The sequence below is a fragment of the Heptranchias perlo genome, chromosome 11 (assembly GCF_035084215.1).
Source record: "Heptranchias perlo isolate sHepPer1 chromosome 11, sHepPer1.hap1, whole genome shotgun sequence".
Lineage (NCBI taxonomy): Eukaryota > Metazoa > Chordata > Chondrichthyes > Hexanchiformes > Hexanchidae > Heptranchias > Heptranchias perlo.
In genome coordinates this window covers 52,964,188-52,979,291 of record NC_090335.1, presented here as the reverse complement: position 1 = coordinate 52,979,291, position 15,104 = coordinate 52,964,188, and the positions used below count along the sequence as shown (strand labels likewise).

At 41.2% G+C, this 15,104-nt stretch overlaps 3 protein-coding genes across 3 annotated transcripts in view; 2 read left to right on the top strand and 1 right to left on the bottom strand.

Annotated features, from left to right (window-relative positions):
- Window positions 1–753: 753 nt before the first annotated feature.
- Window positions 754–13,612, top strand: creg1 (cellular repressor of E1A-stimulated genes 1). Its single transcript, XM_067993037.1, has 4 exons — window positions 754–1,081; window positions 7,342–7,461; window positions 8,136–8,340; window positions 13,048–13,612. Exons 1-4 carry the CDS (start codon window positions 809–811, stop codon window positions 13,065–13,067), a joined length of 618 nt encoding a protein of 205 aa, XP_067849138.1. The 5' UTR covers window positions 754–808; the 3' UTR covers window positions 13,068–13,612.
- LOC137327341 (uncharacterized) lies at window positions 1,071–4,580 on the top strand. The gene is made up of 2 exons (XM_067993035.1): window positions 1,071–1,149; window positions 3,137–4,580. Exon 2 carries the CDS (start codon window positions 3,510–3,512, stop codon window positions 4,245–4,247), a length of 738 nt encoding a protein of 245 aa, XP_067849136.1. The 5' UTR covers window positions 1,071–1,149; window positions 3,137–3,509; the 3' UTR covers window positions 4,248–4,580.
- The window catches only part of LOC137327340 (immunoglobulin-like domain-containing receptor 1), a 36,983-nt gene continuing 35,145 nt past the window's right edge, over window positions 13,267–15,104 (bottom strand). Inside the window, exon 8 of the mRNA XM_067993034.1 lies at window positions 13,267–15,097. Within this exon, the coding sequence (XP_067849135.1) occupies window positions 15,056–15,097 (42 nt within the window). The 3' untranslated portion in view covers window positions 13,267–15,055. The remainder of the gene's footprint in view (window positions 15,098–15,104) is intronic.

Sequence of the window (15,104 nt, the reverse complement as noted above, 5' to 3'; positions counted from 1 at the left end):
GCAGGAGCAGACTGCACAGGAAATCCCTCCACTCAGCGTGAAATGGCATGGAGGGAATTTCCGAGAGATGGCTCAAGTTGTGAGGTGCAGGATCCCGAGGGAGGTTCGGGGCCTCACGCTGATTAAGAAATTCCGTCCAAATGGGATCACTGCACAGGCTTGAGCCTCCTCGACACACCTAGTGGAGTCAGAACCAAGTGCAACTTTTAGCGCCTGGACGACTTTGGCCACAGGCTGGACGGAGCGCAAGGACATCCGGGCTGACAGCACCTGTGGCAACATCCAGGCCACTCCTCCGCCATCCAGTACATCCCTGACTTTGATTACCTTAGCAACCAGGGCCTCCTCTCCGCCAGCCACGTGTCGCCAAAGCTGACCAAGTGTATGTGTATATGAATTATGGTCTCCTGGTTCTTGGAACTTCTCATACAATAGCTGCTGGCGCAAAACCATGAGCAAAAAATGCTCAACTACAGGGGCACCCAACCTTTATCAAAGTAAATGCAACAACATTTGGAGACGTCACGCGGTCAGATGGTCACGTGGTCAAACCTCCAGGAATGCCTTCCAACCAGAGTTGGCAACCCATGCCACTGATGGAGCCTTGCAAAAACAATACATGTGACTGTGCAGCAATAAGTATACTATATGTGTGGAAATCGTATAAGTGAATTTGTTCAGCTCTGCGTATATTATAATATGTCTTGCTGCGTAAGCTCGTGCTGGTTGCTGCTCAACGAGCCGGCCGCGTCACGTGACCGGCGGGTCACGCGCAGCCCGCACCCGCTGGCGGCCGCTCGGGTTGAAGATGTCGCCACCTGTGCTCGCTTCGCTCTTGGTTTTGTTCGCTTTCCTCCGTGGGTTGAGCTCCATCCCCCCTCACGATGAGGTGGCCCGAATGGCGCGCTATATAGTTCATAGCTGTGACTGGGGGTCGGTGGCCACCATCTCCACGCACGAGCCGGTGGTCGGACGGGCTTTCTCCAACATTTTCTCGGTCAGCGATGGCCCGCTGGAGCAGGCCAGCGGCGTCCCGTACCTCTACCTGACTCCGCTGGAGATATCGGTGCAGGACATGCAGGTGAGAGGCGGGTTCCAGCAGCAATGCCGCGCAGGATAGCCCCACCACTTATTGCACGTCTTAAAAATGTGACCTGAATGGCGATTGAAGCCTCTGAGCACCTTTTAATTTTACAGCTGTATTTTTTTTTTCTGTATCATTTATGATTATGGAATAAATCAGTAGACTGCCGTCCTCGTTAAGTAACGAATTAGCTCGAAAGCTTAACACAGTAAATACAAAATAAGATTTTGGTACTGAATTTGGTGGTACTTAGTTATATGAACATTATAATAGTTTACATTCCATGTAAGTAGTGCTGTACTAGTTGTGGGAGTATCAGTAGCTGTTCTGATGCCATTGGTAGTGACAGTAATGTACGTGCAATGTTTTGCTCTTGTGATCTAAAGTCTAGAAATCTCGGAACCAAAAGAATCTGAGAGAAAAGACAGCGCTGAGAGTGCTAGCAGAAATAGAGAAACAAAAGTGAGAAGAAAAGAGCGATTATATGAGAAATAAACTTGAGACTCAGAATATGAAAACAATTGGACCATAGTGAAGGAAACCAAGGTTGAAAAGAGCAGGAGAAAAAAATAATACAATTAAGAAGGGTAGTAAGATAATATCAAGATTAAGTTTTGAAAGGCTGCAAATTTTAGGAAGAAGGGAAAACAGGAAGATTTCACAGTTTCAAAGCCCTAGGAAAGAATGAGTTGGAGTGGGAGATGCTGCGATGAGTCATTTCAAAATAAACCTTTCTACGATTTTACAAAAACACAGCTAAGATAGTTTATCATCACCAGAAGGGCTGCATCGTGTTGATAATTACATTGACCCAAGTTTAAAGATTAACAGCAATTCTGGAAGTTTTGCTGAGTCATTGTTAGTCACATTTTCTGATCGTAGCTTTTCTCTGATGACTGACCAATCTTAAATACCTCTACAAACATATGTAAATACATTTTGCATGAAACTGAAATGTGTTGATTGAATTCTTTGTTAGGTATTGCTTTCCTTAAGTCTTATTTTGAAATTTTCAAATGATTAACCTTTTTGTATTACTTTCTTTGTGTGTTTCTGGAAAGGTGGCAGAAGATACATTATATGTTGCTGTTTGTGAACTGATACTAACTTCTCACCTGCAATTCTTTACATGCCCTCTCCTAATCAGACACTGATAAGGGTGCTTCAGGTTACATATCATGGTTTGATATGTAACCTGAAGTGCCCTTATTTTTCAATAATTTGACTAATGTTTTTCACTCCTGGGCTGGTTTTGGTTTTATACCTGTTTACAATCAGTTCATTAAACAGTGGTTTTATAACACAATGACTTCTGGTCCATCTAACTTATTGCCTTGCTGTATCTATTGTGGGGCGATAAAGTGAAGTGAGGGGTAGCTGTGGTATAATGCTTGAAGTTGGACTACCCTTTGCTGCAGAGTGGATAAGTGCAGGAAATTGGGACTAGCTTAGTGGTATAAACTGGGCGACATGGACATGTTGGGCCGAAGGGCCTGTTTCCATGTTGTAACTTCTATGATTCTATAAGGCAAAGTAACAGCAGTGGAAGGCAATATTGCACTAGTGAAGAAATGGGATGGAAAAAGGTTTGAAAGATATGGGTAGAAAGTTTTAGGCAAATGTAAAAGGAGATTTTAGAATCTGAAAGAGGGCAAATGTTCAATTTTAATTAACCTGGAAGGAGTAATATGACATGACAAAAATTACTTAATGTTGTTGAATAGATGAATACTAAAGCCCACACAATATGTTAATACCTGTATTGTACAATAAATTCCAATGTACAACCTATGTTAGTTAAAATACCAGACAAATTTCCAAGATCCAAAGATGGACCTACCATTAATGTTTAAGACATTTAATCTAGCTTGTTTTTGGATCAGTCCACATACCCAGCCCAAATTATATTGGTTTAGCTTGATTGACTAGCAATATAATTTGGGCTGGGTATGTGGACAGATCCAAAAACAAGCTAGATTAAATGTCTTAAACATTAATGGTAGGTCCATCTTTGGATCTTAGAAATTCATGCACTACTTCTTCACTGCACAGGACCTCCAACCAACGCTATACACCAGATACATCGACGACATTTTCTTCCTTATGGACCCACGGCGAAGAATCACTGAAGAGACTACACGATAACATCAACAAGTTCCATCCCACCATCAAACTCACCATGGACTACTCCTCAGAATCGATTTCTTTCTTGGACAAACGAATCTCCATCAAAGACGGGCACCTCAGCACCTCACTCTACTGCAAGCCCACGGACAACCTCACGATGCTCCACTTTTCCAGCTCCCACACTAACCACATCAAAGAGGCCATCCCCTATGGACAGGATCTGCGAATACACAGGATCTGCTCAGACAAGTAGGAACGCGATGGACACCTACAGACGCTGAAAGACGCCCTCGTAAGAATGGGATATGACGCTCGACTCGTCGATCGACAGTTCCGATGGGCCACAGCGAAAAATCGCATAGACCTCCTCAGAAGACTAACATGGGACGCAACCAACAGAGTACCCTTCGTCGTCCAGTACTTCCCCGGAGCGGAGAAACTGCGCCATGTTCTCCGCAGCCTTCAACATGTCATCAATGACGACGAACACCTCGCTAAGGCCATCCCCACGCCTCCACTACTCGCCTTCAAACAGCCACCCAACCTCAAACAGAACATCGTTCACAGGAAATTACTCAGCTTTCAGGAGAACAGCGTCCACGACACCACACAACCCTGCCACGGCAACCTCTGCAAGACGTGCCAGATCATCGACACAGATACCACCATCACACGAGAGGACACCACCCACCAGGTACATGGTTCATACTCCTGTGACTCGGCCAACGTTGTCTACCTCATACGTTGCAGGAAAGGATGCCCCGGAGCATGGTACATTGGCGAGACCATGCAGACACTGCGACAACGGATGAACGGACACTGCGCAACAATCGCCAGACAGGAGGGTTCCCTCCCAGTCGGGGAACACTTCAGCAGTCAAGGACATTCAGCCACCGATCCTCGGGTAAGCATTCTCCAAGGCGGCCTTCGAGACACACGACAACGCAAAATCGTCGAGCAGAAATTGATAGCCAAGTTCCGCACCCATGAGGACGGCCTCAACCGGGATCTTGGGTTCATGTCACGCTACACGTAACCCCACCAGCGAAAAAAGTTATCTGTTTTTAATACAACTGGTCATTCTCTCTCTTTATCTTCCTTTTGGATGTTTCTCCCTCTGTCTTTCGGTTCAGACCGTTTGTGTATTCAGTAGTCCTGTATGTAATGTCTCTCTGTCTGAACACTATTCGACTCCTTTGATTGCCTTGACAACGGGCAGTTGGAAAGATTATCTGTAATCACCAGGCATTGTTCTCTGACTATATATGCGGTACCTGTCATGGAATCCCACACTCACCTGATGAAGGAGAAAGCCTCCGAAAGCTTGTAATTTTCAAATAAAACTAACCTGGTGTTGTAAGATTCCTTACATTTGTCCACCCCAGTCCATCACCGGCATCTCCACATCATTGCTAAAGTCAGTCAGACACACTAATGTATTGGCTCAGAATTTGCTGTAGCAGGGCAACAAACAGCACCCACCGTTAGTTAGACTAGTTAGTTAGTTTAATCTCCATGCTATTTTGCGCTGCAAGTTGCTGGAAGTGCAAGATGGAAGCTGCGCAACGCCCTCCACAGGGATCTGAGCGAGCAGGGTAAGCAACTGTGTATCTCCTGAACCAATCAGATTGAAGGATTGTGAAATTAACAGTGCATGGACTGAGAAGGAAGTGTAAGTTAGAATGGTGAATTCAATGTCAAATCATGTACAGAAAGAAATAAAGGAAAGGTTGGCTTCAGAGAGAGAAAAAAATGGCAAAGTTTTTTTTAAAAAAAAATCTCCCATCAATTATTAAAACCTGAAGGAATGAGACTCCACACTTGTAATAGTTAATTTTCAGTGCCAGAGGTTGACTGGCAGTAATTATCACTCATCACATAATTAAAAGGGTACTTAGATTTGAAATGACTTGATTTAGCTTTCTGTGGCAAGATTAGTTCGTATCTGATGTGCAAATACAGAAATTTCACGCGTTCAATGAGGCAGACAGTGAGATCCTGTTCTCGCGAAGCTAACGGTGGAGCTGCCCATCCCAGATAGCAACTTTTGGATTTCCCCCTTTAACTGCACATTTGCCCTCGCCTGAAGTTGCTGTGCGATTTACGTATAAATAATGTTGAGTGCCAATTAGCCTCACTGTTATTTTGACAGCAAATTCTGGGCCATTAACTAACACCTGATTTAACTGCATCTATGATGAATTTGTCACAAGACTAAGTATTGAAGATTGCAGTTAAGAAATTGGATACTATTTAATCAACAGAATGTAAATCATAGGCACAATATTGCTTGCATGTTCAATCCTGAAAACCATTGGTAATCCCAGTATTCTGTGGATTGATCAATAGATTGAATTGTGCTACACTGGAGCACAAGAAAAATATTTTAGATTCACATTGTTTTGGAACATGTACTGAAAATATAATTAATATTTAGAAATCACTTTCACCATAATCCAGAATAAAATTAATTTTCACTTGGAAAAACATGGGTTAATAAATCATTGCCAACACGGATTTGTTAAAGGCAAATCCTGACTGACAAACTTGATAGTTATTCAATGAAATAAAGGAGTGGGTTGATGAAGATAGGGCAGTTGATGTTGTGTACATGGCTTTTCAAAAGGCGCTTGATAAAGTGCCACATAATAGACTTGTTAGCAAAATTGAAGCCTGTAGGATTAAAGGAGCAGACGTGACATGGATACAAAATTGGCTAAGACACAGAAAGCAGAGAGTAGTGTTCAATGGTTGTTTTTCAATCTGGAGGGAAGTATACAGTGGTGTCTCCCATGGGTTGGTATTAGGACAACTGCTCTTTTTTGATATATATTAATGACCTGGACTTGTGCACAGGGGGCACAATTTCAAAGTTTGCAGATGTAATGGAGAGGGGTGATGTTTTCCATGGGCTCACAAAAGGCGTTTGATAAAGTGCCACATAATAGACTTGTTAACAAAATTAAAGCCGTGGGATTAAAGAGACAGTAGCAGCGTGGATACAAAATTGGCTAAGAGATAGGAAGCAGAGAGTAGTGATTGGTTGTTTTTCAGACTGGAGGGAAGCATACTGTGGTATTCCCCAGGGGTCAGTATTAGGAGCACTGCTATTTTTAATATAGCACTGATATGGATTTGCATATAATTTCAAAGTTTGCAGTTGACACAAAACTCAATGTAGTAAACAATGTGAAGGATAGTATCTCTCTTAAGGAGCATGTAGACTGACTGGTGAAATGGGCAGACACATGGCAGATGTAATTTAATGCAGAGATGTGTGAAGTGATGCATTTTGGTAGGAAGAATGAGAAGCAATATAAACTAAATGGTACAATTTTAAAGGGGGTGCAGGAACAAGGAGACAAGTCTTTGAAGGTGGCAGGACAAGTTGAGAAGGCTGTTAAAGCCAAAGATCCCCTTTGCTTTTTTATTAGAATAGAGTAGAAAAGCAAGGACGTTATGCTAAACCTTTATAAATTGATTAAGCCTTTATAAATCACCGATTAAGCCTCTGCTGGAGTATTGTGTCCAATTCTGGACTTCTCACTTTAGGAAGGATGTCAAGGCCTTAGAGAGGGTGGAGAGGAGAATTACCAGAATTATACCAGGGATTACTTCAGTTACGTGGAGAGACTGGAGAAGTTGGGATTGTTCTAGAGGAGAGAAGGTTAATGGAAGATTTAATAAGTGCTCAAAATTATGAGGGGCTTTTGAAGGCGTGTAGGAGTAACTGTTTCCACTGGCAGGAGGATCATTACCAGAGAACACAGATGTAAGATAATTGGCAAAAGAACCAGAGGGGAGATGAGGAGAAATGTTTTTACGCAGAAAGGCGTCATAATCAGAATGCACTGCTTGAAAGGGTTGATAAAGCAGATTCAGTAGTAATTTTTAAAAGGGAATTGCATGTATACTTGAAAAGGAAAAATTTGCAGGGCTACGGGGAAAGAGCAGGAGAGTGGGACTAATTTGATAGCTCTTTTGAAGATCCAGCACAGGCACAATGGGCCAAATGGCCTTCTATGCTGTGAGGTTCTACGGTTCTACTTGCTGGGTGTGAATTACTGTGAGTAATTAAAATGTCAAATTATCATTTACTATTACTGTCTGTCCCTTTAATTTTATTTTAGGCTAATCCACAAACATCCCTGGCCATGTCCTTGGCAGAGACGGACTACTGTAGGAAACAAGGGTTTGACCCCCAAAGTCCACTTTGCTGTCGTGTGATCCTCTCTGGAACAATCATGATGGTATGCTGCAGTTTAGTACTAGAAATTCCGCACTCTCCTCCTCACCGTCTCCTTCTCTCCATTGTTCAGCAAAATTTCTCCTGTTTCTACCCCTGGTTCTCTGTTAATGCATTCCAGCTGGGTACTTGCAGGCATGCAACATTAGCCCCAGTGACAATTTTTCCTCCCACAGCAGTGTGACTGAGATAGGAAATTCAGCTAAGTGCTGGTAAATTGAACCTGCATCCCTCCACTCTTTGGTGCTCTGTGCTGCATAGTTATGAAATTCTTTTTACAGATTTATAGTCTTTTCCGGTTAAGTGTGTAGATAGGTCTTTGCATTACTGAGACTGTTTTAAAAGTCTTGTAATAAAGGCACAATTTTTGTACATTAGCACTAACAAAGATGTCCATTCTGCGTTCAGGAGCATACTACACAGTTCGTAATTTTGCAATACCTTCAGTCACCTCTGCTCACTTATCTTGCTTGGTAGCCACATTATGCTGTTAAGAGGGTGAGACAATTGGGTACAATTAACCCACATCTACTCAATTATGCAGAAATTTCATGCTGGCTTTGTTCGGAGATACTATTCTAAACATGATAAACTGAAAAATATTCTTCTGTATAACATTTCCAATTTCCTTCATATTACAACAGAAGGGGAAATATTTTCTACATGTTCGATTTTCAGGTGAACAAGCCAGAGGCTGACTTTGCCAAGGAGGCTCTCTACAGCCGACATCCGAAAATGATTGACTGGCCACATGATCATGGATGGTACTTTGCCAAGCTCAACATTACCAACGTTTGGGTCCTGGATTACTTTGGTGGAGTTAAAACAGTAACACCGGAGGAGTACTACAATGTCAAGCCTGAATATGAAAGGAATTTGACTGGTAAGAAGTTGCTACCTTATATTGCAGTTTAGAGCATAGAGTTGGTTCCTGCTTTAGTGCTCAGTCCTTGTGCAATTGTCACAATTTCCAAACAGCAAATCAAAGCCAATAGTTCATTATGTTCCTAATAACACAACTCTGCAGGAATTTTGAGTGAACTGAAGTTTTCTTTTACTCTTCTTAAAAGGAGCAATATGTGTTAATTAGTGTTGGAATCATAAATTGTGATGATTATCATAATTAATGTGCCAATTAAAAACAAGTATCACTCCATTTCCTTGGCCTATTTCCCATGTGGCAGTGACAACACTATATCCGCACTGTTACATTTTACTCCAGCTGATCTGGAGGAAGGTGGGACTAGCTGATTTGGAATGAATCAGTTATTATGAAGAACTGTTCCAAGTAGTACATGATAGTTATACTAATACTTTTAAAAGAAGCAATGATTTGCTTTTTAACATAGCATTTTAATTGAGAGCACTTTGATACGTTTATGTAATGAATAATAATAGATGTGATTACATGCCAGCAATCTTGTTACAAGGTAGCAGGAGGAAATCTTGAACATGATTTGAACCGAGTTGAGATGCCAATCCTGAAGTTACTCCAAATTATCCATTATTTTTCATAATGAGAATTTCATAGGATGGTTTTGTTCAGCCTTTTTTTTAGGTGTGAGGGAGAGGCGCACTGTAGTTCTCTTCTCCCCGCACCCCACCCCCCCATTCCACCATTGTTGGCAGAGCCTTTAGCAGTCATACTGCTGCATTATGGAATTTCTGTCCTAAGACCCCTCAGCTCACTACCTCTCTCCATTTCAAAAGATTCCTCAAATTTTATCTCTTTTCCAGACCTTGCGTCACCTCCCTTAACTTTCCTCAGCCCCTGATCAGTGTCCGTTACTCCCAGCAAAGTACCCACGTGCGTTTCACTATGTTAAAGATACCACATAAGTGCAAGTTAATCTAGTTAAAATCCTATTTAAGCAATTTAAGGTTACAAAACACAAAGACATGGGACTAATAATGTTTAGTGCCGTTAGTGCTGCCGCATGTGGGATGCTTACTCCCTGTATTAGAAGACTCTATGTCTTCTAACGATTTGACACTTCGTGCATGTTTCAATACAGCATGGTGCCTGTGGCAATTAAAGCTCCAGCTTTTAAGTAACTAGGGCCTTCCAAGCAACAGAAGGAGATACCTGCCAAACTACCCAACTTGCAGTGTACACTTACATTGTGAAAGTGGCAGATGACTTGTTTGCCCAGGCCTCTTTATAAACATGCAGCAAAATGAGATCCCTGCACTTTTACTGTCTGGTTGGATTCTGCAAAGCACTAGGCATTATTGAAGGCACGTATGGGCCCCAACCCTTTAATGAATAGAAAGGGGTTCCACTCCATCACTGTGCAGCAGGTCGTTTCTTCCATCCTCCTTGTAGATTTTTTTTTTCTCTGCCTGGTTGCTTGCACGGCACCCTGTTTTTCCAAAAATAAACAGCCTGAGTTGGTGATATTTTATTTCCTGGCTGTTTGGGCACAGAGATCTAAAATCTTTCAATACAATGTGTGGCATTTTATCATTACTGAGATAAGCTGATGAATTGCTTAGTTCCAGTCTGAGGAAACATTATAGCATTTTAACTATCTAGCATTTCAGACCCCTTCTTTACTTGCAGGAATATACATTAAATATATTGTTAAAAGTAACATTTTTTCCAAAAGATCCTGGACCGTGACACCCAGTGCTTCCCATCTGTGGCTGTATTGTGTGTATCATTCTCTTCCTAGCAATCCTGTTTTCTCTGTGGCAAAAGGAAGTGAGTGTGATGGATGCTGTGTGTCAGTGGCTATCTTGAGGTGGAATTGGCCCAATACTTATAGATTGCTCTAAAATGACAGGTGCCATAAGTTTTGATGTGATGGGTGCATGGGCGTATACTGATTTGAGCACGGTGCCTGCATTTTACAATTGTGGCATTGCCTTGACAGGTTTAACTATTCCCCTACTGGGTTGCAGTTTCAGCAATCTGTGGGAGCAGACCACTGGGCAGCAATAAGGTTGCTGAAGTCCTGTGTGTTGTGGTATTCCCAATCTGATTTCCTAAATTTATTGAATCTAGGCAAGACAGGCTGCAAGGTCTTGAGAACCCAAAGCATTTATGATGTCTGAGCTTGGGACCTTGGCAAATGGGGGGCTGTTGCAGTGCTCACCCACTCTTGAACAGTGGTCTGCAGCTAGGTCAGGCAGTAATGAAAGTTGTAGACTCCTTTATAGATGTCAACCCTCCACCATGTGTGAAATGGAAATGTATTTAAATGTTTGGCACACTGACTGCAATCAGTTAAGAATCTATATTTTGTAAGATTCTCAAAATTCACAGATCCCCCAAAACTCAGAAAAACCCTAAAAAACCCTGATTGTAAACAATTTTACAACAGCAAGTTATAGTCCAACTATTTTTATTTGAAATCTACAAGCTTTCGGAGGCTTCCTCCTTCCTCGGGTAAAAGCCTCCGAAAGCTTGTAGATTTCAAATAAAAATCGTTGGACTATAACTTGTTGTAAAATTGTTTACAATTGTCAACCCCAGTCCATCACCGGCATCTCCACATCATGGCTAAAAAACCCTGAGTATGGGAAAACTTTGGCAATTCACTATAAACCTAAAATGGAAGGATAGTTGAGAGGTCACCAGACGAAAACAACAAAACACACACCGTGGAACTTCGGACAGGTCTCTGTTTTAATGCAAAACGGACAGCAGGGGGTTGACAATCACTCCCATTGAAAGAGGTAACTTTTCCAGACATGGTGGGGCCATGCCTTTGTTTGAAGCAAAACCATCAACACCTAGGACGTTGGATACAAAAGGAAGCCTTATGTGACAAGCTCTAAATCAGAATTAAAACAATGACACATTGGCAACGGGCAGTTGAAAAAACTGTCTGTAATCACCAAGCATTGTTCTGTGATTTATAAATGCGATTTCATTTCGAGGATTTCATTTCCAACAACGTTCACCTGAGGAAGGAGGAAGCCTCCGAAAGCTTGTGAATTTAAAATAAAATTGTTGGACTATAACTTGGTGTTGTAAAATTGTTTACAGTGGGAGAAGCAATTTGCAATATGATTGGGGCCATCAAAGAACTTTGTAAGAACTGTTTTAAACAGACCATTGTAAGAGAGACATCCACAAGGCAAAAGCTCTCTCTCTCTGGCTTGCTGGCTCTGGTGGGCTGCTTGTCTTGGTTCTGCCTGTGTCTGGAAAGAAGAGGAGTTTCCAGCAGACAACAAGGAAAGCAGTTCGACAGGGAAGGACAGCAGCTCTAGAAGCAGGCCGACACACAAGAAACCAGAGCAACAGTCCCAGTGACCATCAGACACCTCGCGGCAGCAAGGGCCTTACGAAACAACCAACCGAATATTGCCACCAACCAAGCGGGTAATATTGAGCCACCGTGACCAAAGAAAAACCAACTCGGGAGAAAACCGAAGATCCGCAAAGTTTCCAGTCTACAATCTATCTCTGACTTACCTCTGGGTGAATTACTGTCAAGGTTTCGTTTGGTGAGCATTATCCCTGGTCCTTTAGAGTCCAACCTAACTAGTACAGTGGGATTTGGGAGGGGTGAGGTATCTTTCTACTGTAATTTCCCTCGTGTGTACCGAAGTGTTCCCCATTTTATTAGTGTTAAGATTGTTGTGTTGTATTTCCTCTCGAATAAAGGTCAAAGTTTCTTGCACCAAAATCAGTTGTCTGCTGCATTTTGTCACAACCCCCAAATAAGTTCAAGGTCCAGAACCCAGGGAGTGGGAGCTTTAAATCCCTGAACCGAGCAGTTGTTGGAGCTCTTGAGCTGATTCTCCAACTCTAGTACCCCTGTTTAAGTTTCCTGCAATGCTACCTGCTCTGTACTTCAAGTACTCTCTCCTGTAACTCAATAAATGCCCTCCCCCCACTCCCACAGTGTGCTTCTCAGCACCGTAGGAGTGGAATTGTAGGGCGCTGTGAGGTGCTTGATGATTGAGGCTGCATATTGTGCTCCGACAACACTACCACTTCAGAGTAGAACAACATATTTTAGAATACTTGTGTAAGACACCCTTGAACTAGATCTCTCTTGTAAGAAATTGTAGGCTGGCCTTTGTACACCCCCCACCTTTGCTGCCTTGCATTCGGCTGTCTAGACCCCATGCTCCAGAATTCTCTCTGCTTCTCCACCTCCTCCCTGACCCTCATTAAAACCCACCTCTTTGACCAAGCTTTTTGTTGTCCCTCCACTTTTGTCTGATTGCACCTCTGAATCCTTCTCGGGATGTTTTTCTACATTAAAAGTGCTGTATAAATGCAAGTTGTTAGGCTGCAATGCGTATCTGAAAAAGTGAATAAGGCAAGAAAAAATGAAAAGCAAAGAATGAGAATGGCCTCTTTTCCTACTATTGCCTCTATACCAAGAATTTCCAGGGCCCTCTCCTCAAAAGGGTCATGTCACAACTAGGGTGAACCTGCTCTTGTTTGCATTTGCTGGCACTGGTTATGTGTGGCATTCAGCAAGTAGAACAGGAGGAAATGTAATAAAGAATGTGTATAACCCAAGAGCCTGCACCAGTAGCTAACAATGTGTGGGGCCAGAATGCTTGGTATTTGTATAAATGTACTCATCCTTTAATTCCTTTGTAACATTCTGGTTGCTTATTGTAGGTGAAAAGAAAGTGACTTGATGAATGGAACAGATCAGAAAATACACTAGCTTTTTCAAGATTTCCCTCAACTTAAGCCTGCTGCACTGGAAAAGGAGCTTGTGCTACAAGAACCACTTTAAACCAATTAAATAAATCAATCATTAAGAATGTATGCAAGATCACTTCTAATGTTAGAATTATTTTGCAGTTTTGAGCATATTAATTTCTATTATAAACTGGGAGGGGAAGGTGAAAGAATTTTCAGGTTTTAATTAATAATGCCTTTTTGTACTTTATATAAATGAAAAGCACTAAAACCCATTATAGCTAACGGACTAGAACAAAGTTGCTTACAATTAGATTTTTCATAACAGTATTATGAAGTTGAGAACAAATTTAAGATATTTGCTTAATTAGAACAAAGGGATTTTCTTTACAGATTTACATAAATGTAACTATCAAGAAAAATATTGAACCAAGAACACTACTATAATGCTCTACATGCTGTTGCTCTTGTTCATTTTATTACATGAGAAAATGTTTGCCACAAGTGCCTATTTTTGATTAAAAATGTATATGTACAAGACTGTAGTTTTTATTTCTGCCTGTTTAAATCTTCAATTGCATGTGATTTGTCCTTTTTAGTTCAAATATTAATCTTCCTCCAGTAGCCTCTTATTCAAGTGGGTGATACAGTTCAGATGGTGATTTCTGCTAAGGCCATCATAAGAAGCACTGCTAGTGTGCTGAAATTAAACACAACTTTTCTTTGAGTAAAAACATGTACTTCCATCAAGCACATGACTGACTAAATTTGAGAGTGGTCCCAAATTCCTCCTTGCAAATTAACTTTGTGCTGTCAACTGGTAGACATCTTCAGCTTTCATGTGCTTAGCTAGAAGGAAATGAACCCTAAGTAAAATGTTAGATAGGCCTACATCTTAAGTTTCAAAAACTTGCATTTATTTAATGCCTTCAACATAGAAAAATGTTTCCAGGTGCTTCACAGCTGGAAACAGACAAATGAATGTTGAGCTCTTGGGAGGGGTGGGCACAGCTGTGGGTTTTAAGGAGAGAGGGAGGCAAAGAAAAGATAAGCAGCTGATGCAGAAAGACTGAACAGAACAGAGTATCCTAAAGATAGTGAAATATTTTTTATATTTTGTATTCTTGCTGGTGCATTATCTAAAAGCCTAACCAAGAACTGCCATCTGTGGTAGTGACCATATATGAACATGAAAAGCCTCTATACAGTGAGGTGTTCTTACTGGATGTTATCTAATAAATGTTTAATTTTGCATCCATTTTACCATCCTATAATTACAAGTGGTGTTTTTTTAAGCAGTATGGTGCAACAAAAAACAAGTTTATTCCAATGTACAGATTATTTGTATTAAATGAGAAAACAATATGCAAAGACTCTCCTACAAAATTAATTAGGAAACAAATCAACTTCCTAGATCTTAAGTCCTTGGACTTGTACTTCAAAAAAAAAATCCTAGTACCACAACCATTTGTAATCCTTTTCATGATTTTGTTTGCTGCTTTCCAAAATGCAAATGTTCTTGATGAGATTTGGTAGATTTAGAATCATAAAATATAGAATAGTTGAAATGTCAACTGGTAGTCTCACAGATAGGAAACCTTTATCCTTCCTATCTGGCCTGGATACAAACCCAAGTCCAAAGAAGTGGCTGGAGGGAACCTTGTACTGCCAATTCCCCATTAAGTGCATGTTTTCTTAAAAATGAACAATTTAAAGCTAGCAGTTTCCCCAATACCATCCAACTGTATTTTTGTTCATTTCAAAATCAATAAGAATGAAATAAGTTTTTATGCCATGTAGTCAGTTTCTGTTGCAAAGTCACACATCTCAAACAGGTCTTGAAATCATATTCAAATTGGAGCTTCTGTTCTGTGAAAGTCCATGATAAAAAGGTACTTAAAAAGAAAGACAGATGTCACCATCTATATTACAACCCACCCTGCAGCCATCAATAATGGAATTATGACAAGTGGAGGTTTCTTCATATCACTACACTTCTACCACTGCGAGAACTTCCCCGTTCCTGTCAA

What these genes read in the sequence shown, in the direction of transcription:
- creg1 (XM_067993037.1), top strand. Translation starts at nt 809, where the DNA reads ATGTCGCCACCTGTGCTCGCTTCGCTCTTGGTTTTGTTCGCTTTCCTC. An exon ending in TATCGGTGCAGGACATGCAG is followed by an intron (nt 1,082 to 7,341) that starts GTGAGAGGCGGG and finishes ATTTTATTTTAG; the next exon opens with GCTAATCCACAAACATCCCT. An exon ending in ATATGAAAGGAATTTGACTG is followed by an intron (nt 8,341 to 13,047) that starts GTAAGAAGTTGC and finishes TGCTTATTGTAG; the next exon opens with GTGAAAAGAAAGTGACTTGA.
- LOC137327341 (XM_067993035.1), top strand. Translation starts at nt 3,510, where the DNA reads ATGGGATATGACGCTCGACTCGTCGATCGACAGTTCCGATGGGCCACA.